The 26,931-nt window shown below is 31.1% G+C and overlaps 1 protein-coding gene across 1 annotated transcript in view; it reads right to left on the reverse strand.

The window, feature by feature from the left end:
* The window catches only part of LOC143922317 (discoidin domain-containing receptor 2-like), a 189,405-nt gene that overhangs the window by 46,656 nt on the left and 115,818 nt on the right, over positions 1-26,931 (reverse strand). Inside the window, exons 9-10 of the mRNA XM_077445543.1 lie at positions 25,272-25,504; positions 17,440-17,589 (exon numbers count right to left, since the gene is read on the reverse strand). Of these exons, the coding sequence (XP_077301669.1) occupies positions 17,440-17,589; positions 25,272-25,504 (383 nt within the window). The remainder of the gene's footprint in view (positions 1-17,439; positions 17,590-25,271; positions 25,505-26,931) is intronic.

Here is a 26,931-nt window from a genome sequence, read left to right on the forward strand (position 1 = left end):
TTATTTCGATGTGGTTGGTCTGTGATGTCGGTAAATTTATCAACTTGAAATTGCCACAAATAATACTGAAAATAAACAAATTCCAAGCTAGGTTGCTTCCACAATCCACAATACGCCATCGATTTTTAGTGTAATAATATGCCCGTATATACTAAATTCGCAATGACATAGTTACCGGTAAATTAAAAATATCGGTATACACCGATGGGTAAATTTCGATGATTTACCAGTAAACCGGCATACCGGTATTACAATCTCTAGTCACCACTATTTGAATATGATTTCCAAAGTGATAAACTATAAAATTTATATATAATATGAACGTAATAAGTTTAAAAATATACGCTTCAGGCAATATGTTGAGGCAGCAATAAGTTTAAAACTACAAATAGGTGTAGTTTGAGGCGCTATATGACTCCAGGTCGATCGTTTCCTATCTAATTTATCTGATTTAATTGTTGAAACGATTCCAAACAAATCGGAAACCTAAACTCATTTATCACGATTATTTGAATATAATTTCAAAATTTATAATAATAACGTTATAAATTTATATATATGTAGTAAATATGTACAAATTTGGCCATAGGTGTTAACCTTGGGGAAATGTCAACATGGTAAATATATTTTTTTTTACAGTAATAATTTAATCGTTATACGTTTTTTGACTCTTGCAGTTGTACATATGTACCTCTTATATTAGAAATACTTTTGTAATTTACTCGTAGCTCGTACGTATTTAAATCTTTACTAAACATAGCTACATATGCTTAATATAACAATCAATAGCTGCCATTTCATCTATTTGTTATTATTACATTCAACATAAAATTAGTTGAAAATTTTCAACTGGGTTTTCATCTTGGGGTTTTCCGGTGAGTTTATATTGTACGTATATGATTCATTTTTGTATCATAATAGGAAAAATATTCCTAAATATTATTCAGGGGAAAACAAGCACAATGATAGTTTCAATCAATCTATTTTGGCATTGTTTCTACGGACGTGTATGCTATTTTGAATCGAAAATATGTATCTTCACGTTGAACGGCATCCTGCGGTAAATACGGGTATCGTTTGTTGAAAGGTAGTTTTGTTTATTTATGACCGCAGACAGCGAGTCAAAATAGCGTGTATTGTGAAGGGATTGTATTTGTAAAACTGCATACTTTTTACATACCTCCTTTACGTTTCACTTACGATTACAATTCAGGAAAAAGTTCGTTCTCATACTTTTCCATATTGCTCATTTTGGTCATCAATATAAGTAAATGGAGCCTCCGCCATTACGATGGTGCAAATACATATATCGTGTAAGACGCGTTTGTAATTTGCCCGCCGACATTCTATTTGACGTTTACGGTTGACGTTTGTTTGTTAGTTTTAAACATAGATGGCGATAGTAAAAAAAAAAAAATATTGGTGTTTTTAATCAAAATAATAATTTTATTAACAGATTCAATGAATATGTTACATTGAAAAATCGTAGCTCAATGGTATTTTTTCAATTTTGATATAAATATCCTAAAAATTTCATATATGTAATAGTAATATTTTTAAAATAAGACATGTGTTTCATTTTTAAAACCAATATCGGAGCTTTATACACACATATGTATATATGTATATAAAATAGCATACAAGGAACTGGTGGAAAGTGTGTTTTTTTTTGTCGTGTTTCGATTGGACGAATCTTGCGGTTGTTTGGAACTTTTATTGAAAACGGAGGAAAAGAAAAAAAAAACAGGTGGATTATTAAGTTTTCCCAGCCACAAATACATTTTCTAGTGTTGAAAACATATAACGGTGAAAATGAAAGGTTTTGTTGTCAGTTCAAAACCTTTTGTTGTACACATACAAGTTAATATATAATACAATATGTAGATACTGTCTTAACGTATATAAAATGCTGAAGTGCAATTTATAAACGTGTTAATTTGATTTCAGTTTATGTTTAGTATTAAATAAAATATTCAAATATATTTTGATTGACTTTTGATATTGAGAAAATTGTGCAATATAAGGAATTCGAACGCAATTTCATATATCACGTTATACAATTTAATATATTTGTTGAGAAAATCGCATCCATTTACATATATAAATACTTTTAAATGTTTTATTTTCTCACATACAAAAGAAATACATTTATTTATACATGAGTGAACGATAGTCTCATAGGGATCAGCGTTTTTCCACAAGGACAAAAAACTTTGAAGCAGTACCTACATACATTTCAAAAGGTTTTTCCTTTTGATCTTTTTTTTTTGAGTTTTTTTTTGTGATTGAGAAGTTTTTGCTCAATGCTCAAATGGTGAACAGGCCCTTCAGAATTGTTCGGATCTATTTTGTGGAATATCGAAAGGATATCAACCGACAATAAACGGTTCATCGAAGGAAAGTGAATTAGACTGAAAGAACCTAATATACATATGTACATGTATATATTATATATAATGTATACATACAAACAGACATACATATTGTATATAATACAAAATAAATTTTGTTTTCATATACATTTTAAAGCTATTATGGTATCGAAATGATTGAAATAACTTTTTCTTTTATATCTTACTTACATAAATAATTCTCAGTTGAATTTCTGAATAAAAATGTTGACAAAATTTTTCGGTTTTCTGTTTGGATTTGCCTTTGTGCGATTAATATTTGACGATCATAACAATAACGTATCAGATAAAACCCACATATTATCACCGAAGACTCGGTTCGAGCAAACGCCTTAGCCCATTAAGCTTCTGCGTGGTTATATTTTTCCCCACATTGTATAAATAATATTACACGCCTTCAGCGAAGCGTTTTATTTATTCTAATATAATATATGATATATTTTAACCGTTAATTTCGCAGCCACCCTCTTTGAACTCGCTAATCTTTATTACCGATCTTAATAATACAGCATACCCGTAAAATAATGAACGATGTCTATTTCATTTAAGAGTTTGCAACCCCCAGAAACTCCCTCTGCCACCCCCTTGAACGCTGAGTAGCCGGAGGGTGGCTATTTATTTTCCTCTTTATGTCCCCTACTTATATTCAATTATCTGAATAAGTAAGTGTTTACTTAAGGCGATGAGATGCCTTCACTCTTTTCATAATTTAATTATTATGTATTCTACTAAAACGGTTTTCGGTATGAGAAAGATTTTTGACAGCATGGAAAAGATCATGTTGACTTATAGAGTCAATATTATTAATACAAAGGTTACTACAAAAAAATAATATTAAACAATAATTTAATACAAAATGTTATTTTAATGCAATATAAACATATATGTATATCTACATATGTATATTATACATACACATATCACAATATATGTGTCCTATTACCCAAAGATAAACGATGACAAAAATGTTATAAGAAAATAAGAAAAATCTGACATGTGCGATTTCAATGCCAAATTATGTAGAACATACAAACGTCAAATATTAAAGTGAAATATTTATTTATGAAATTTGAGGTATGTGAAGAATGACTGACTGAATTCAGTCGATTAATAAATTAGTAGGAAAAAATGTTTTCAATTTTCAAAATAAAGATTATCGACACGAAAAATTCCATAAGATATTAAATGGTAAGAAAATTCAAAGCCAGAATATCTCCATCCTGATGAGCCAAATAGTTTAAATTTGTATTTAAATATATACGCGTTAAAATCTATTCAAGATTAGTTATTCATTGAGATTATACTCAGCACAAGGCTTCAAGTGATTCTTAAAAGGTATAAAAAACTGAAGCGAAGTTGAGAGCAATGAGCTTGTACAGCTTGTTGTGAAATAAATTACGCAGCAACTCACAAATAAAATAACTACAGATTCATAAAATAGATGTTAATTTAATATAATCACTGAAAACAGAGTAAGAGAGAGCTGAAGATGCTAAAGTTGAAGGCTATTATAGTGAAACCGAGAAATTTTCATACAATACAAAACATCTAAGACGAAACAGGATTAAGTGCTTTATTTCGAAAGCGATAGATTTCCTTAGATTGAATATAAATATTGAAATTCCGAAAGAAATACAACTGGCAAAAGTTAATAACCAGATAAATTTAATGATCGTTTTCATTTGCACAACAAACAAACAGCTGCTTAACCGTAGCTTATGCAGATGGATGAACCACTTGGAAAATACTTAAATGGAATACATAATAATAATATATAAAAACGGAAGGGAAGTGGGTAAATACCTTTCCAAATCTACCCGTTTAAATATCTATACATATATATATATATATATATATATATATATATATATATATACATATAAAACACAATGAAATGACGTAAACGCGTCGAAATATGACGCATTTAAGATACAGAAAAGACTCAGATTTTGTATAAAAAGTCAACAATGCAATAAACAGGAAACCACCCGACCCAAATGAAACATTTGAAATGAGGTGTTGCCGATGAATGCTGAGAAACACGTCGGAAACGATGAGATATGTAAAGAGATGGAGCTTTTGAATATCTGACATGATGTTGAAAGTCAGAAAAAAAATCGAATACTTTTAGTAATATAAAAAGTATTACAATACATATTGAATGACAGGTCCGAGAATATAATATCCTCCACGATAGAAGCCTGCAGACTGAGGATGGAAATTTCCGCCAGGAAAAATGAATTCCATGCCGGAAATGACGCACTGTCAAGATCATGCTTTGTGTATGAAGATAATTATCGAAGTCATCCGAGGGACGCGCTATGCGGTCAAGAGCCCGGCGCCGTCCGGGGAAATATAATTTTCTTCCGAGAATTAAAGTTCCGCACACGAAAACTTTGCATATTATGTCGCATCCCCTTCCCTCTCTCGTTCGAGCTATAACGTACTGGTTGTGTGTTATGGGACAAAGTTTAGTTGCTCTTAATGTTGTGCATAGTTGAGAGCGTTGATTAAGTGGAATTTTCACTGAGAAAATGGAGTTCGAAGGGGGACATTGGCGTGCTTTAGAAATCGGGGAATCTTCAACTTGGAAAAAAATTACGGTCTCGAGTCAAAAGTGCTCAAAGTTCAAAACCAAACTTGACGAAAGTAGATTGTGGTTAAACTTCTTAAAACTCACACCACAAAACGAAATCATTTAATATCATAGCATGGCATACGATTAATATCGGAAACTCACTCATATGGCCTTAAACGCATACGCTGAATTTTTATTAAAACTTAATTTTAATAAAATGCCGTCAACACAGCGTGTGTTTTTAAATTCTCAAAAATAATTAAAAGACTTAGTTTCAAACTCCCATTCATTGATACCAGAATTTTTATCCAAAATATGGATAAATAAAATTTTAAAGTAAGGATTCCTAACCGATCGACCGGTCGGTCGCGAAACTACATTTGGTCGATCTCAATTACGATTATGCATTTTGAAAATAATAATGATTTCCATATTTTAAGATAAAATCTTAACAATAATTAATTCTTTAATTTCGTTTTGGAGAAGAAAATTTAAAATTATTTTGGAAGAAGTTGACACATTTGCTGATTCACAATGAAGTAAGGTGGTTGAGCAAAAGATATCTTTTTGTTAGGTTTCAAGAGTTACTGCCTAAAATAAAAACATTTTAAATATTATCTCCAGAAAACAAATGGCTTTTTAAAGAAATAACCAATTGGATTAATTTAACAAGAGACTTATGAGTATCATAAAATTTGCAACTACTTATCATCACCTTCGAATATGAATGTAAATAATGTCTTACAAAAACCATCGCAATGATTTTTCCAATGGATATAGGACATGTAAAATTACAGTTGATTAAATAGCAAAATGAAGTCATCTTGACACGATTGAAATATTTTTATAAATGGAATGTATTGAATCTAGAAAAATACTCATATAAACAGGACGTTTATGACATATTCATAAAAATAAATACGAAAATTAAAAATGTTTATTTTTAGCTTCTAAGAACTACAAAAAAGCAAAAAAAATTAAGATTATTATTACAAGTCGACCGCCATGAAAATTAAGATGAAAAGTAGCTCCTAGCCTTATAAGGATTGGGTACCCTTGGTTGAAGGGTTGAATTTATTTTCCAAGGAATTCAATTATAATATTCCAAAATAATAATATTCAAGATAAATCCCCAGATATTGAAATTGACTGGTTTCTTCTCGAGTAGCAAGCTTCTCAAATTAAATCTTTCATTCAATTTAATAACACAATGATCTATTCGATAGATATTTTTGATTAATTTAAAATATATTGAAATGTACATACGCAGTTTCAGAAACGTAATAATTTATACGGTCGAAGACAAAAGACTGTAAAGAAACTGTATTTAATGTACTCAATTTAATTGATAAAAAGGCTTAGGAGCTAAATTTAATTTACCAAACCAATTATTTTGCAAAAATACGCGGACTCTCATAGAAAGTTTTCTGAAAATTCGGGCGTTCTATAATGAATTAAAACTGTCAAATTTCAAAAACAAACGATTATATACATGCGTATGAAGGCTGTCTGGAAATTCTGCCATCATTTGATATTCAATATGATGACTAGAATTTACACAGAAATACACATTGGAGGGAAGCGTTTAGTTTTTTGTGAAAAAAAAAGGATACGAATAAATAGGCTAAGAGCCTTTGAATGTTCTGTTATTGAGGTTTGATTTAGTTTTGTGAATGATGTTTCCCTCGGGAACGACTCGACTTTTCAAAGTGATCGACGTAACGCTAGGAAGAGACATTTTAAGATACCGTGTCTTATATTTGCAAACGTATTGCGGCTTTTATTTGATTTGGTCACATTCGAATAGTTTTCCATGCATAACAAAAGTCTGAAGTATATAATGTTTAAAAATATAATTAAATTTGAACAATAAGTGAATAATAGCACGCTATATGTATACCCAAAAGTATGACTCAGTGCTTGCGTTTACGCTTAACACAGAGAGGTTAGCGGGTTCGATTCCGTGCTAATCTTTAATACTGCTGGTTAGACTTGGATGTTTGTGACTGTAAGTCGATCGTTTCTTATCAGAGTTTGTCAATTTATCTGATTTCATTGTTGAAACGGTTCCTCCATCAAATTACCAAAAATCATCGTACACGCTGTCACAAATATCTGAATTTGATTTATGTGCAATATGTAAAAATCAATGTACAAGTCTAAATCCATAGATATCTCTATGGATTTATTCATTAATTAATCAATTGTTAATTTAGTATCCTTCACCCTCTCGAAATACAGAGATTTATGTAATAAAAATGCTTTAATGTTTGTAATTAATTGTCTAGGAAGGCGCATTGGGATCTACCTGATAGGCCTTCCTGGTATATATCTTTGTAAAAATAAAATAAAATAGAAATAAAGTGATAATCATTCAACTACATATAGGCTTTTAAAATTCATAGTTGAAATCCGATAATCGAGTGTTATATACATAGGTGTGGCAATGAAAAGTCACACTTAATATCTCATTGGGAATACAATCAAATGAGTTTACGACATATGTAAACCATTGCGTTTGGAATTCGAAAGCTGAAGCTGAAGATTGTCCACTGGTGTGGCACAATTTTTTTAATGTAAAATAAAAAAAATTAAATATATCTATATGTATATTTTGGTTGTATCATTATTTAAAAAAAATTGTAAATATACATATGTATGTCCATAAATTATTCAACCAATAGGTATATAGTTATATGTATATATGTAGTATTCACATTTAGTACAAGACAGCTTCCAAGTTTTAAGCAAGTCCACGCTTTGACCGCAAGCTTAGGGGATGTAGTGCGTATGGCGAAGATGGGTGTGGGGGTTGGACGCATTTAATTTTGTTTGGGGCCACGGGTCATTAGTCTCAACGCGACAGCCACGAGGACCCCCTTTTTTAGATGGAGGTGGCAGCAGGGGGTTAGAGGTTTTCCAGGCGGGGAGGGGAGGTTGGAATTAAAATATCCACGGCCATAAATAATGTCCATGAACGACAAGAGCACCTGCGTCCTCTAATGTTTCTTTGGCCGCAAAGCTCGTACTCTCGCCGAGCTTCCAGAAGGCTCGAGTGAAAGTGGCGTTATGCTGCTCGAGAGCTGGCCCGCTAGACAACCTAATGTATAATTCAAGGAAAAGCCGATCGAAAACTGTGGAAAGTGTATTCCACCGTGGAAAAGTGGACTCAGCCTCGAATCGAACGGAAGTTTTGAGCAAAGGTGTTGGGTTCGGGAAGTGCATTTAACATGAAACTTTAATTCGATACGTGCTTATGAAGATGTGCATTGAACCGATTCGCATAGGTAACATTGGATTTAGATGATACGATATTTTTGCATATTTGCTGTTTATAAAATTGTATATACAAATGTAGAAAATGATCGAGGAAATACCTTTGAACAACGGTGACGAATTTATGTGAGAATTTCATTGGTTTCATTTTATTTTTTATTAAAACCCACTTATAAATATCCTTTATAAAATAAAATAATTACCAGAGCTGTGGAGTCGCATTAAAATTTACCGACTAATATTATCGAAATATGATAATATTATAAATAATAACAAAAAAAAATCAAATTCTTAAAAAAATGATCACTACATAAACAACTAGGTATTATAATATATATATTATAAATGTATTGTGAACATAATAAACAATAAAAAGCATTTCAAAATTAAAATATTAACCTAACCTCTAAAAACAAGTCTTATGATGTTTATTTAACCTATAATTGCATTTTGCATAGTAGCTAAACGGCGCAACATTCGAATACTTTTTATTTTAGTCAGAGCTTATTAACAAAATTTTATATGAGATGGTGTAAAAAAATGTTATTAATACTAATTGCTAGAATAACAATTATTTAGCGTGTAAAGTATCGAGTGAATGGCGTAAAAGCCATTGTGATTATCCAGCTGTCATCACGTCGATCTGACAGAAATTTCAATGATTTTGTTAAAGGTTAAATTATTCTAGATCAATGTCTTTTGCTTACTTTAATCACAGCTAATTAGCACATATTGGTAAAATATAAATGCAATCGGAACACAAAAAGTGGTTCAAAATCAGCCTACAAATTTTACGGAGCAAATAAACATCTAGTGGAACTAATAAAAAGCTTATAAAAATCGTAAGCGCAAATGATAGATGTTATCCTAAAATTGATGCATTACAATACATATGTTTATGCGATAAAATATATGAATTTATATTTAAACTTTGATATATTAATGTTTACCATTCATATGTACCTATGTGTCATACATACATACATATGTACATATGCGGTTATGTATGCATTTCGAGCACATGTACGGCGAGCCGCAGTTTGGGGGACATCTGGTCAGTTTACCACAGTTTACCGAGGATTCGGATGTACACTGGAGCGTGGAGAGAATGTGAAGAAGGAGACGAGAAAGCGAAGAAGGGGATGAGAGTAGGAAGTGTTTAGGGGTTGACGTGTTTCTTTCTATCCCGTTAATTTAACATCTGTGCCTGTATTTCGCGTTTGTCACGATGACATAAACAGAAGGGAAATTCTCCTTTTCCCCCATCGGAAAGCTTTCACTGTAATAATTTTCATATAAAAGGTGAATCGAGTCGAGAGAAGGACGTTTAAAAAGTGTAGATAAGCGCATAAAAATATACTCAAATGTCATTAAGCGAAACCTAATCTTCAGCTGAAGTACGTTTTGAAGCACCCTTGTTTAAAAAGCGAAAACGTTGAGGAGAAAAATGTCGCCCATTTGACACGACCCTATCAAAATGACACTTGAATTATAAAATAAAATTAAAAAAGAATGTATACATTTTTTTTTGTACTAAAATTTGTAATTAATCAAAATGAATTGTGAAAAATTATGTAAACTTTCGAACAATGGCAAATATTGATCTATTTTTTTCTATATGTCGATATATTAAATAAATAATTACGAAATGCAATGAATTGATTAATTATATATGTACATAAATATACTCGTACATAATATAAATTGATTAAATGACCGCACGAATTTTCTGAAAACTCTCTATGACAGTCCAAAAAATCAAATAATTATAAAAAGCTTTTAAAAATCATGATGATCTTTTTAATTATTTGATTTTTTTCTCATTTCGTAGACATGGATTAAATTAATCAAAAGTGTTATGTATTTAATGGGAAATATTGAAAAATATTTCGAGTACTAAAATATTAATAAGGAATATATATGTATGTATATATATAATATTAATTTTAATATTATAATATTAAAGATAATCCATAATTCTCTGTACAAATATTTTAAATAAATTTAGCTTCTGATAAGACTATTTTTACATACCTCCTTAAAAGTTAAATCACTAAATATATTAAATCATAATAAATTTTAACTCATTATGGACCGCCCGAATTTTTCGAAAACTTTATGGGAGTTCGCGTATTTTTCGCAATGTAATGGTAAAAAAATAAGTTCACCTAACTTGACCTAACCTAAACCTTTCTATCAAATCAAAATTGCAGTTTAAAGTTTTACAACTTTTTACAGTCTTGTCTTCCACTGTATGAAGTATCAGATCGGTAGTTTTAAAATTGTGGTAATTGCTGTATTCAATTTTATATAAAACTACCGTGTTTTTACCGGGCTTCGCTCAGTATTTGTAATATAAACCACTTAAACATGGTCAATCTAATAGTAAACATTTTATTAAATTTATTTGAATAGTTTTATTTTATTTAAATTTATTTGAATATTCATTTATTTTTTTACCCAAACAAACATACATACATACATATGTACATACAGAGTCTATTTCGAAATTATATATTATATTTAAATATATTTTCACGTATGTAATAAACGATATCTATCTTATAGATCATTTTTTAATTCATTTGAATGAAATATTCAATTTGAGAAATGTGTATGCTAAGCGAGAAAAAACCAATCAATTCGATATTTTGGATAAATATACAATACTAGTACTATATTTATGATTGGAAATATAAAACAAAATTATTTGAATAGTTTGCATGAGTTTGCATGTATCTTGCATGAGTTTGGAGGATTTAGAAATACACACGCAGTGTGAATGAAGTTTTATATAGTCACATAGTCGGCTCACATTCCACAGTGAGTTCACAGTATAGACCCATAGTGAGTTCACATTCCATAATAAAATCGCGTCAATATATCCATTCATATTTTTCATTTTCCACAGATTCGCTTTATTGAATATTTACATACATACATATATGGCAATAATAGTACCAGTTCTGATATAATGAAATATTTTATATAAAGATACATACATACACATATATGTAATAGTATTCTATGACAGAATCACTAATAACCATATTAACACACTTGTGAAGAGTCTCGGTGATTACAACAAAATGTCTATACCCTTCAGGTATGAACACAGATTACCTTAACACAATCTGCTTTAGGTCATCGACTTTATTAGATGCATTATGAGCTTTATAAGAATTGTAAATAGGTTTTTGAGCTCTTTTTCCTATTACGCTGTACATATTAACATTAGAATAATATAATACTATGATTACTAATTAAACTAAATTGTAAAATAGAAAATGATCAGTAGATCAGTAGCTATTAAAATATATATAAGATGTATTGTGAACATAATTTCGTAATAATAAAAAGCATTTAAAAATGAAAAACAAAAAAATATAATAGGATGATATTGAAATATTTAATCCTATCTATAATTCTTCACCGAAATGATCGAATGTCGTCTCAAAAAACTTACACTTATGTATAATCTAATGACTGTTTGTAACTAAACATTGGAATAAAGCGGAGAAATCTATATTACTGCAATATTAGTATTACATCGTTAATATATCATACTCGTACGTACGCAGTGGGTAAAAATGTATTACGAAATCATACATCAAAGTCAGTTTTAAGTTTTCGGTTCGGTTTTGCGCCTTGCCGTACTACGAAAATTTATTTACTCGAAGAGAATGCAACATTTCGAATGCGGAATTGGAATTCGTCTCGGAAAAGCGCACCGCTCCGGAAAAACTGGAAACGAGTTTCTTCGAACCGGAAGCAAAACGAATGCCGCAAGTGTCTAACACATACATACAACATATATCTATGTATATGTACAATGATATGGATCGGAGTCTGCGGAAAAGAGTAAAAATATCCATCACTCACGTACGAGTATAGTAAATCGCTCTCTATTGGAAAAGCGGTAGTGTTTACTATGAATAAGCCACAAGTAGTATATGTACATATATACATTAGATTACTTATTTGCTCAATTGATTAAGATACGGATTTGCACGACGATCTCTGAATAAGTTTACCTTTATATTATAATTATTTATTTTTAATAAAAATATACCAGAGTGTCTTCACAGGTTACCTCAATATGACACTGTGGCCAGATAATATTATATTTACAAAGAATAATACACATTATATAATATGTATATAATCAGACGTAAATACATATAAAATATATAAAAAAACAACACATTTCATTTTATTTTACGAAACATTAATAACAATCTTCACACGCTATCCAAATATTTAACCAAAAAAGAAATAGAAAACAGTAAAAATTAAAAATTAAACAAAATTTATTAGGTTTAAATTGAACTAAGAGTGAAAAAGTGGATAGACTGTTTTGTGAAGTACTGAAAATAATATATGTTTTTAATGGAATCGAATATCGAGAATAATTCGAAATTTATTTCATAAAAATTGAGACTGAAAAAATTAACTGTTATAATTGCTTAACTGTTTGGCCTGTGAGTTGTGCAGGGGTGGTAAAAAGACGTGTATGCTTAGTTAGCTGTCATCACTTCAATCTGACACAAGATTCCGATGTAATTTTAATGAGTTCGTTGGTGATTAAACTACTCAATGTTAACTAACCGCATTAACATATTAAATCGATGATAAGATATGTCGGTAAGATATTAAATCGACCTGAAGAGTGGAAGTGGCTAAAAATCAGATCACAATTTTTTGACGGGCAGAAATCTCACTGAACTAGCAAGAGTGAAGCTAATAAAAAGCTTGTAAATAGACGATCATTACTCGATCAAATTCAAACTTACATACATATACATATGAACAGATAAAAAATCCTTCCGGTATTTAAGCTTTTTAGTTTGAGCTTATTGTATGAATAGAATTAGTCTTTTCTATAAAGTGCTTTTCTATGCCTAGCCGTTGACGTGCTGTGTTGGATAATATAAATAGACAATTAATAGGATACAAAAATTGATGATTTTTGTATTTTATATTATGGTTAATTTGGTCAATTGTGTATGTCGGGCTGATAATTCAAAACCACTATAAAACAACAACTCTGGCATTTTCGATTTAAATACATTTCAAAAATTTAAAACACTATTTCACATTATTAATTGCAACCCACGTGTGATAATCCACAATGAAAGTAAGCCGCGTATGTCAGGGTGGTAGTTGGGGGGGTTGAAAAAAAAACGCAGAAAATACTCGCGGCTCACTAGATCCTCCCAAGGGGGTGGTTGTTGTGGATTGCCGCTTTTTATGATATATAACCCGGGCACGGGGCGGGTATTAGCCGGTGGAAACTAATCGCTAAACGGGGCGTTGGCAAGAGGTTGCAGGGGTGAGGGGGTTAGTACGGTACGTTTAAATAATTTAAGCTTAGGAAAGACATAAATTTGAACGGGGGGCTAAACTACGCGCGTTCGCGAAAATGAGGGTCGTCCGAGTGAAATCCGCGGTTTAAAACCGCAAACCGCTCGCATTAAGTCCACTGCACGCGAATCTGTCCCCTAATTTATCACGCTCGTAAATAAATTTGCCGAAAAAAATACGCATATGTATATGTGTAGGTATATGCATATGTATATACAAATAAATAATGATAAAATATTCCAAACAAAAAACACATTAAAAAATATATCACACAAGATTCTGTACAGGCTTGTATGTATCATGTTTCAGTTTTTATAAACCGAATATAATACTGGTTATTGTGCGCGTTGATATTTCATCGAATGATTTTGGAAAGGAATTGATACATAAACCTCATTTTAGGCTATTGTCGCTATTTCATTTCGAATCGTCCCTCACCCCATCCCCCGCACTGCCATTCTAAAAATCTCCATACTTGTTCATGCAAAAAAAAAACATATATACATCCTGCCGTTTTTTTTTATATATATGTACATATATATATACATATGTACATATTTTATATTTTAATAGAATTAAAACATTGAAGGACGGAGCGTCGAGATCGAATGAGTGTCCCGAACCGGGTCGAGTAAGACTCCAGTATTTTTTAAATAAAATACAGCTTTTCTCAATACAAATGGGTTCAATATATATCTTATTATTCATTTTATACGTCAACATAAAAAGTTTTAGTCCTATAGCACGTTTTTGACTATTTTTGTATTAAAAAATAACGACAAGCATCAACACGCAAACGCACATAGGTAAGGCCAAAAGGCGACTGCATTACTCAATAGCCACGCGCCAAGAGCGACGAAAACAATAGCTTACGACAATATAGCTGTCTCGTTCTTTCGCATTGATTCATCGATCAACAAGAATATGCAAGTGAACAGTAAAAAACACGACTTATCGCTACCGCCTTTAAATCATTACTTTGGAACGTAGAAATGTATAAATTTTTTTTTTACAATGTATTCCTTTTCTAAATCATACAAAATCTATTAAAATAAATTTCTTGTAGTTCATTCTAGGAATACAAGAAGTATAGGGTGTATAGCTTTGAAAACCATATATGTAGTTATTACGAAAAACGTAAAAATTGGGGTGCTTGCATACCCCGCTTCGGTGAGGGAGGGTTAAAAGGACTGCATTCAATTTAACTGTTTTAAAGTCTGTTTACATAGTGGCACAGTACATACCAGCAATTGCGCGTAAACAGCAATACGAAAAATATCCTTTAGTACATTTTATATGGACACATTCATATGTTCCGTAATATGTACGTGGCGTAGACTAAACAGCAGTACCCGACACGGTCTATTCATATTATACAGCAGTACATGTCAGCGAAACGTATCAGGCAAAACTGGTTTTCCTTGGCTACTGTGGAAATATTCACGCATTAATTATACGCAAATCTACAGTTTTCAACTTAATATCAAAACGTTAAACATGTCATGTTGCCATAACTTTCAATTTTTAATTACATTTTTCCACGATGCCATTACGGGTTGCCCCAGATCGACACTTATGATATTAAACTTGTTCATATATAAATTTATAGATTATAAGTTTTAAATCATATTCAAAAAGTGATGACTTATAGGGTAGGGGGGTTTTGTTGATTTGATAAGGAGCCGTTTCAACAATGAAACCAGATGAAGTGGCAAACTCTGATAGGAAATGATCGAATGGAGTCACAAATATACAAGTCTGACCAGTAGCATTACAGAAAACTAGAAATAAATTCTTTTCAATCGAGGTCAACCCAGAGCTTGAACCCGGGTACCTCTCGGTGATCAATATTAACGCAACCACCGAGCCATGAACAATGTATCTTAGACTGGTTTTGGAAAGGCTTGAGTCTACAATGTCACATCTTTAATTATACATATAATATACATAAGTAGAATCACCAAATTTTGGTCTAAGCTGAAAATAAAACTAGCATTTGAGAAATTTTCATGCAAAACTGCCTTTTTACACACGATTTTAGAATTATACCGAATCAATTTATACATACAATAATGTATGTAACATTGGACTTAAAATTATGCATCATATCATGTTTCATTTATCCAGAAATATGATACACACATTCAATTTTATGTACATACATATATATAAATGTAAAGAAAATCAAAATCTACTCATTATAAGTTCATTTGTTTACTTTAGTTTTTTTTTAACAGACAAAGGGTTAGTTCTGAAAACAACAAAGAAGCTTTTCACGATACTAAAAACCGCATTAGGGGCAGCATTTAAATAAAGCTGCGAGTATAAACGAAAGGGGTAGGTTTTGCAATATATAACATAACCAATCATTTGAATAATTTGTTTTTTATGAGGCATCTTTTTCTCTCTCTTTATAGATGTATTCGTAGGTAAAATATTGCTGGGTTCGAACGTACATATATTTGAGTATTATTACTTATATTATTGATATTGTAATTTCAACGTATACATACATATGTATGTATATCGATATATTGTACATCCGACGAAGCTTTTTCAAAGGAAAAACGTGCGAAAGACACATATTATGTATATATGAGTAGTTATATTTGAAAGTGGCAAAGTTCACTTTTCTTCATTTCGAGAAATATTTTGCAAAACATTATATATAATGTTTTGCATTTAACAATATTTAAAAATATTGATAGCCTGTATTACGTTTATTCCGTTTTTCCGAGATTCTTAACGTATTGAATTAAAATAAGTGATAACAATTTGTGAAATGATCCAAACTGAAATAATGTTTTTGGAACTGAAAATTGAACTTCCGCCACTTTCAAATATAAAGGCTCACATGATATTGATTAGAATTTTTTTTTCGGGTTCATCGAATCCTCTATTTCCCGTGCAATAAGTCGATAAATGCTGGTGATTTATTGATTTCGATTTTTGAACTGATGAAATGCAGGATTATATATACATATGTAGGTAAAATATAAGAAATATGCAAATAGCTTGCTATGTTTCGATACAATAAAATATGCGGAAATGTTTTAGATTAAATCTATATATGTACATATGTACATACTTAAGTGAATTTCTGATTGAAAAATAAAAATAATAATTGCAGTTTTCATTTGTATTATTTTGGAAAAATAATTAATATTACATAAACCTCCCGGGCATCGGTTATAATTGAGAAAACATTATGGTTTTTAATTAAAACTGTTTGAAAGTTATTAAAATAATTTTTTCCTGTATTTATCATGTACTCGCCTTTAAAAAAGTTATTATAGTATGTTGCGAATGAATAATAATAAACAAATTATACAATGAAATTGGAAATTGAAAATTATAATATGAAATTGGATTTGTATTTCGGCTCCACTATAAAATTATGGTACAGTTGAGAAAGTAAATGAAATCAATCATGATAACATAAGAAAAATTTGTAAAAGTATTTAAATGTGCGTTTTATACCTCAGCTACAAATCATACAAGAACCCTTCATAAAATAAAAAAACGTCATTTATTTTTTGACAAGTGGAAAGGGGAAAGAACAGAGAAGCCGAAAAATACCAAAAACATATTTAACTTTTCATGAGAGAGCTTAATTAAGCCGGAATAAAAGCGTAAAATTGCATATTTCATTTTAGACGAATGAGTTTTCGCTCGAAATCTCGGCAAGGTGGCTGCTGGGTCTCGCCAAAGGAGACCAAAATTAGAGGGTGGGGTTTCCGCATCGTGGGGGGCTGGAGATTTGAAATAATAATAAGATTGGGGTTTTCTAAAGGTATACAAAACACTCACCACTCCGAAGTCGCCCTCGCCAAGTTTCTCGATAATCCTGAGCCGGTGTCTGGGGAACGAAGGGAGAGTAAAATCTGTCGGTGGATCTTCAGGTGGCAGCTTTATCGGTGTGAACTTGCCTGCTGTGAAGTGCTGCTCTCGTCTCTCGGTCTGTTAAAAATAAATTACAATTTATAACCATGTGATTTTTCAATATTGTATTACACTACATCCATTCCCGAGGGTACGTGTTTATGATAGTTGCGCACTTATAATAAACTAGTGTTGTGCCCGATTAAATATCAACGCATGGGTTATGGCATATTAAGCTATTAATGAAAAAAATAATAATTAAATGTATCGATCCTGTGTTGGATACCCACGCGGTCGTATTTTTACTTATTTCAAATCAAATACCTTTTAACTATATTTAATTTTTTAATATGAAAAAAAATGGTGTGAACTATCTACCTACCTACATATAAACAATATAAAACACCAATAGAAAAATTAATTAATTAATTAAATAATTTTTCAATAGAAATAAATAAATAAAACTTTTCCATTATTTAAAACTTGACATTTTTTCTCAGGAATGTACTTTCAAAATAATAATACCCAGAAAATATATTTCAAATCCCCAAATATCGTAATTGAATCTTTCTCAAATGAAATCTTTCATTCAATGAATAGCACAAATATCCATAAGATAGTTTATTACGTGAAAATATGTTGAAATATATGTACATCCATAAATTGAATAAACTATCACCACAGTCTCAGAAATACTGAGAAAAACACGCGGACTCTCATATAAATTTTTACAAGGCTTCACTTCACCTTTTAGTCTGACACTATTTCTTACATTCTTCCGATTGGTTTGAAACTTTGCCATTTTGCGCGGTTTGGTCACCGATAGAAATTTAAATCGCTTCCGATAGTTTGGTAGTGAAAAATAATCGTAATATAGAATGCAAAAATTTTAAAGACAATAATGTTTAGTGGCCAGTAGTTTTATATGTTTGACTTTTCGCCACCCACTCGTTTTGTCAGATTTTATTACGACAATTCAAGTGGTCCATAATGAGTTAAGATCATTGTCGTGTTTTATAAGCTGATTTCTTTAGAACATACGCTTATGTACTAATACTAAAAAAAATTCTCCCAAAACCAATTTTGGAAATGTTGTGAAATTATATTGAATCAAATTTGAAACTATTCAATGAGTATATTTTATCTTGTTATTTCGTACGATTTAAATTGGTTTTAGATTGCATTTTTATTAATATATACATACAGATATTATATGTAGGTATGTTTAGTAAGGCGACCCATTCAAGTGTGTACACGACGATATGATTCTTTTCTACGCTTCGAAATGGGTTTTTCTGCGATTTTTATTTTTCACATTTGTCGATTTTGAATTTCCACAATACAACCGTAGACGTCCGGATCGAGAATCAAAAGAAAACTCAAGGAAAATCAATTCAATTTGCATCGTAATTTCATTGGTAACCTGGGGGCGAAGGAAACGCGACGGCAACCAACCGTTCAGGTAATTCTTTTCTTTTATTATTTCTTCATTCCTTCCTTTCCGTTTTATTCGGTTCTGAATCATACAAATGTTTATTAATCTGAGAAAATGCGATTTAAAATGCAGAAATGAAATGAAAAACGAAAAGTTTCACGTCATAAGCATAGTTTGATTGAATCCAAATTATTATTTATTGAAATTCAATCTCGAGGCTTGATTCACACTATTGCAACATTTGTTTTCACAAGATGGGTGTGATTGTCTATAGTTAAGATGAAATTCTTCACAATGTTCTTTGCATAATCTGTATATGTATTTGTGAGATGGCATATAATGGGATTTATTACAGTAAAGCCAATTGGAATATTTAATAATGGAAATGAAAATAATTTTATAAGATATTCGACTCTCAGCACATTTTTATTCAATAGCAGTAATAATTGTGAAAGATATTGAAAATACGCAGATTCTACATTGGAAATGAAAAGAGGTACATTCACACATATTATATTATAATACTGGATAGATGATTATTTCGTGTGAAATTTATTATATTCCGAACTCATTCATTGAATGTAACGTAGGTACATACATTGAATGTAATGTGCTGAAAGTAATCACAACACAGCACAGTGGCACTTTATATGGATTGCATCAGTCAAAATTGCGTATCATTTAATTAAATACGCCAACTGAATGATTCCTAGCTTTGATACTTGAGATATCCAACTTTATTTTGACAAGCTTTTTATAAGATTCACTTTTAATTTAGTGACATTCCTGCCGGCAAAAAAATGTGATCTAGTTTTAAACCACTCCCACTCTTCAGGTCGCTTTGCTATTTTACTTAAATACGGGGGTTAGCAAATACTGAGGTAAGCTGATGAAGCTTAAAAAGTTTAACCATTAACGAACTCATTCAAATTTACATCGGAAGCTTGTTTCAGATCAAATCGATGACAGCTAGCTATCAATATGTCTGTTTCTACCGAGTCTTTGCAACTTGGTGGTAAAGCTACCTTTTCACTCTCATTTATTAAGTCTTATTATTATTATGTTATAATTTCATATGTACATACATATGTATATATGAGCCGTTATATTGGGAAGTGGCAAAGTCCAAAAGTGGGGAAGTCCACTTTTCTTCAGTTCGAGAAATATTTTGCAAAATATTAAATATAAAGTTTTGCATTTAACAATATTTAAAAATACTAGTGGCCCGTAATACGTTTATTTTGATTTTCCGAGATTCTGGATATATCGAATGAAAATAAGTGATAACAATTTGTGAATTAAGCCAAACGGAAATTGGACTTCCGCCACTTTCAAATAAAGCGGCTCATATGTACCAGCTAGTCCATTGCCTAGTACTATATTCTACTAAATAGTTGGGAAAATAGCTCGGTAATTTATCGGTACAGTATTACTTTTACCCGTAAATCAAAAAAACATATTCCCTGCATTTTATCACATTCCTCTCCTTTATTTTACCTGCACAGGTATGTACTTCATCCAGGAGAAAAAATAGAGGTATCTAATATATAATTTCGAAAGAGACTTTGTAAGTATTGTTGGTTCGTAAATCCGTTACGTCTTCGAACAAATGAATATTCAAATAAATTTAAATAAAATAAAACCATTCAAATAAATTTAATAAAATGTTTACCATTAGATTGGTCATGTTTAAGCGGTTTATATCACAAATATCGAGCGAAGCCGGGTAAAAACACTAGTATACTATAGTGAAAATAGTAGTGGAAGTTATAGAACGGATTTAAAAATAAGATGTAGTTAAATCAGTTTCAGATCGCGATGATAATATTGCAGTAGTTATGTGCTATGCAAATTTATAGGTATAATATCAGTAAAAGAAAGTATGAAGATTGACCACTGCGCACAGCCACGCTATAAATACGCGATACATACATATCATATATATGTAATATGTTTTATTCTGTGTGTATTTTTGTCAATGTACATATTATCTGGCCAAAGTGTCATATTGGGGTAACCTGTGAGGACCCTGTATATGTATATGTATGTTTATTGGAATAAAATAAAAATAAACTAAATATGTATATGTACTTTCATGGCATATGTATGTATGTGCATTGAAATAAAATGTATAGTCCCCACTTGGTGCGATAATAGGATACATTTATTTCGGTAATAGCTACCAATCGTAGCGAGGCGTTTCATTATTTCCGCTCTGATATTATTTACCTTTGAATGAGGCTCGTTTCTTCGCCCTGCGAAATTCGCGCTCTTTTTCGCAAAATTTCAAAGCAAATATATGTTTTGTAATGAGCACACACGCAAACTTAAGTATAAACACAGAACGTACTGGAATAATAACTCGGGAATGGATTCGATGAGAGTTTCTATATCCCCTTTGTTCATATTAAAGGTATAATATTGTGTTTCCAGGGGGTTGGAATTTTGGCAAAATTTTATTGCCTACACTTTTGTTGTTTTAAAGTTCTGATTATTGTGCCCTTTAACATTCTGTACGCTAAATATCAAAATAAGTTGATGAATGGCGTGCAAGAAGTTGATTTACAATATGTTTATTGTAATCTACAGTCTCATTGCCCCTCTTCTATGTGGGTACATATGTAGATACAAGCATCGTAAGATAATTAATTTCTCCCAAATTTGTTAATATACTAGTAAAGTGGCTGTTTGTTTAATTTCATTAAAATATTTGTTTATGACGTCCATCAAATTGAATATTAAATTATTATACGACTGACATAAAGCTAAAAATTTCCACGATTCCAATAAATTAGTAAATATTCAAATTTTTAATAATTTAAAATTAAAATAGGAATATTATATTTTTGACTATTCAATATTATTTGTGAGAAGTAATATAAAATGAATCATAATGATTTTATTTTAATTCGTAGACATGGATTAATCAACAATGTAATGTGTGTAACGGTAAATATTAAAAAATAATTTTATACATAATATTTCGAGTACTAAAATATCAATTGGATATTTTTAGAAACGGAATATGGATGTATGTATATTCTCACTATCGACGCTTAATTTATAGAAAATGTGAACTCAAATATTTTAATATTAAAGATAATCAATTTTATCCATAAATCTCTACATTAATATTCTAAATAAATTTAGCTTTCGATAGACAATTTTTCAAATTTTAAATCAACACGCGTATAACTTAAAACTCAAATCATTAAATTATTTTAAATCATAATAAATAACACATTTTAAGATATTAACCAAAGAAAAATTTTTAAGGGAATTTAAAGCTTTGTAAATTAAACATATCTCCTAAGCCTTTTTTTCAATTAAATTGAAAATTGAAATACAGGTTAATAAGAGTTGTTTTCAACCATATGATTTATCAGATCAGTATTTTTCAAATTGTGCTAATTACTGTATTCAATTTTATATACATTTTAATGTATTTTCACGTAATATACTTTATCATTTGAATGAAAAATTCAATTTGAGGAATACAAAAATATCCTACGCGTGAAAAAAACCAGTCAATTTCAATATCTGGGGTTTTGAAATCTTTTTTGAATATATTATTATTTTGTAATATTATCGATTAATTTTATTGGAAAAAGTCAAGCTTTAATGCATATTATTGATCAATTTAGAATTTAAAATAAATACATACATATATGCTGGTATAATAATATGTAATCGGTAAATATGTGACAGAATGTGGAAGAGTATGGTGATTTTGAAAAAACAAAATTTAGATTACCAGGAGCATATTATAAAATTTACTATCCAATATGCAATTTCGGAAGAGACTTTGTAATTTTCTAATAGATATGCACTTTCGGAATACGCATTGTAAGGTTTTTTTGTATCTAAGGTGTGGCTGGTAGAATTCGTGACGTGTTATCGAAAAAATATAATTTTCTATGACGCCGATATCGATATCGATTTGGATTCTTTTCTGTTCAGATTTCGATTCCGATTCATGTTTCAGTTACGGATCCCCGTTCCTTTTCCTAGTTTCCTGATACCTTTTTCAGTTCTGGATACCGATTCCTATTTCAGTTCGGGTTCCGGATTCCATTTTGTTTCGGATACGGAATCCATTTTAAGTTCCGAATACCGACCCCAGTTTCAGTTCCGATTCCCGGTTCCCGATTTCTGTTTTATTTCCGATTCCGATTAATTATTACTATGCCTATGTATTGTAACTTTATTTTAAATCATGTATCAATTTATTTCGGAAACCACTCGCTGAAATTTCAACGGACACAACAATAGTGCTGGTATAATAACTATAAATAGAAATGTGAAATTAAAAACACACACGATATGTTGACGGCCTTTGAATGAAGTGTTATTAAAAATACAGCGTGTGTTTGCGGGAACGTAAAAACTTCAGTATTGTTTCAGCTTTTAAATAGAATTCCTTTAATTGTTGCTCATAAGTTGAAGTATTACATTTATGTTCATAAGCGCTGTGTATCAAATGCAATAACATTCAATGTGCGAGAAAAAGCCAAACTTTCACAATAAAGAAGGAAAATTAAAAGCGCGTCGGCCGGGAAAACCTCAAAGAGGCTTTTCCGGTCTACGCGAAGAAGAAGAAGCAGAGGAAAAAAAAACGAAAAAGATAAATGGTTGTTTCGCAAACAACTGATGCTCTGTCAGCATGCGAGAACTTATATTATGTATGTACATTTTTTGCGGCTTCTAACGTATTGATAGCCGAGGAGTGGGAGGATGGGAAAGGACCAGGAAAGTGCCCTCAGTGTGGGTAGACGAGCGCTTAATCAAAATATTTTCATGTACAACCTTAAATAAGAAAACTTTCTTTTTTTTCGCCGACAAGAGCATGCGGGGGATGGGGCGGAAAACTTGCGCCCGCGGAAAACTTTCACTCCGACGAAAAGTCGACTGAAAAATCTCGTGTGTTTTTCGATGCTGGTAAACGAGACTCGCGGAAAACTTGGGAAATGTATCTAGCGTCTGCCTTCGTTTGATTAGCTTGTCGAAGTGGCCTATCTACTATGCGTCAAAGCAGTACCACTGAATATATGCTAATTATATTCTTCACATCGATATAAATAACATGAATAGTACATATATAATTAGAGTGACTATTTTCCAGGACTCAAAAAGAGACGTTCCGCGAAAGAATCGTCCCCCCCTTATTAAAAAAAAATTCCCTCAAATAACCATTAATATTGTCAATGAATTCAAATTTTTTTCATAATATACAATTCTTTTATAATAGAAACAAGTAAAACATATATAAAATCTGACGTTCATGCTCCGTAGGCTGATTTTATTCTGAAGCGTGTAAAATTTGGATTTGGATAAAACCAGAAAAAATATTTAAACATATGTAGGTATAGTTAAATCCTTCTTTACACGATTGGACGGAAAAACGGGACAAATCAAACATATTTACGAAAACGACGGAACGAACGTAAAGCACGTAAAACTTTACTGTGCCGGCCAACGAGACGTATGGTACCCTAAGTATAATACATGTAATGCCAACAATGTAAACTATCTTCTATCATAACAAGTACATAAGATAACGCCAGAATTTTGGGTTTTTGGAATTTTAGGTAACTCCACTTAATTTTTTTTATTATATGACTAGCTGAACCCGGCACGCGTTGCAATGCCACATAAGGCATTGAAATTCCGTCCCCGTTCCCCTTCTCGTTCCCGCTCCCGTTTTCTTTCTCGTTCCCGTTCTCATTTGTAGGAAAAACGCAGATTATTCAAATTATTCAATTGTTTGTATATTTTACCCTAAAAACGCAGGTCGCAACGCGAAAATATTTGAAATTATTGCGTTGCAATGCCACTCATTCGCGCTTCCGTTCCTATTTTTGGGCAATTTTTAACAGTAAGCTTCCCGGACATGCATACAATAAAACATGAAAGTTCCATCGTAATTAGTTGTGTGGCTTAGGAGACAAACATACATTCATTTTTATATACATATGTATGTATATATATATATATATATATATATATATATATATATATATATATATATATATATATATATATATATATATATATATATATATATATATATATATATATACATATATAGATGTTAATAATTTCAACTATCATAATATAATAAGTAGATTAATTGTTATATTATATCGAAAATTAATAAACGTCCTTGAAAATGTTCGAAATGTTTATAAACTCCTTTGCTCCCCTCGGTTTTTCCCCTTGGGAATGAATGGAGACATTGAGTTGGAGGACTTATAGGGCGATAAGTCCTCGTCGAGTCACAATGGTCTCAGATTGTAGATATAAACGTAGATATAATAGTACGCACCTGAATAATGTCCGTGGCCGCGTAGAAAGTTTCCGGGGGGCGCAGGGTCTGCGCCCCGTATGGGGGCAGCCTCGTTGTCGGGGGCAGCCTCGTTGTCGGGGGTAGCCTCGTTGTCGGGGGCATTCTAGTTGTCGGGGGCAACCTCGTTGTCGGGGGCGGAGGCGCCGGCAGCTCGTACACAGACGTCGACGAAAACTTCACCTTATCGTCAAAGCCATTGATGTTTGAAAAACCTGCCGATTATAAATACGACTTTCAATCGAATCGTGCCAACGGGAGATTAGACTACAAAAGACCACTGCCCTTTTGAGCGAAGCCCTTTTCGATCGAAATTTTATTTATTTATATTTAATTTTAAATCTGAATACGTGCACTCTTAAAGCTACATACATACATATATAAAATATATAGAAAAGTTTTTCAACTAAAATAAAAAAAATACATTCCAAATATGGTTTGAAAAGATATGAACCGTTATATTTGAAAATGGCCAATTTTCTGTTTGACTTAATTCACAAATTGTTATCACTTATTCAATTCGACATGTCCAGAATCTCTGACAAAACATAATAAATGAATTACAGGTTATCAGTATTTTTAAATATTGTTTAACGTTATATTTAATGTTTTGCGAAATATTTCTCGAAATGAAGAAAAGTGGTATTATGCCACTTTAAAATATAACGATTCATATGTTGGGTTGAGTTGAACTTTTCTATAATCTCCGATCTTGCTGTATAATTGTTTTAGCAATATCGTCATCAATGGAGCATGGTTTCTCAGTTAATATGTCATCATTATCAAAATTTACAGCCATTCACCATCAACTGCTACATACATATATCAAATGCTCTCCAACACGCTTCCACTCGTCTCTGATTTGCGCAACACTCATCCATCTCATCTCACACCTATTTCTGATTTCATCCACCCATTTCCCTTGTGGCCTTCTTTTCAATCTTTTATATTCTTTCGGGTACCATCAAATACTTCTTTTGTTCATTTTTCGTCTATTCTTATAGCGACATGATGCAAAAATAGTCACAAGATCGTTAAAAATTATTATGAATTACGGTACGACTGCCTCATTATGTATGTATGTATTTATATGTCACAGTGAAATTATATTTCAAGTAAAAATGTATTTTCGCTGACGTTTTAGTGAAATCATAACCAGTTACATTTTCAGGGTTGGTTTTATTCATTTAAGATTGGATTGTTAGGGTTGGTATTATTTAAGGGTTAGGATAGGTTATATTAAGTAAGGGTTCGCCCTATTCATTTAAGATTGGGTTGTTAGGGTTAAATTTATCGAGTTAAACTTTGTAAATTCATTGTTTGATACATTTTCACTGCTTGAATTGTTGAAAATATATTTTTACTTGAAATATGCTTATATGTTACATATACAAAAAATAAATAAATTAAAGAAATAAAATACCGGGTCTACATCACGGCATCGAAAGGTCGAAAGATTGAAAAAGCAAATATCGGAAAGCAAAGATCGAAAATAGAAAGATCTTAAGTAATTTATATAATATATATATATATATATATATATATATATATATATATATATATATATATATATATATATATATATATATATATATATATATATATATATATATATATATATATATATATATATATATATATA

This window comes from Arctopsyche grandis, chromosome 2, assembly GCF_051622035.1.
Source record: "Arctopsyche grandis isolate Sample6627 chromosome 2, ASM5162203v2, whole genome shotgun sequence".
Lineage (NCBI taxonomy): Eukaryota > Metazoa > Arthropoda > Insecta > Trichoptera > Hydropsychidae > Arctopsyche > Arctopsyche grandis.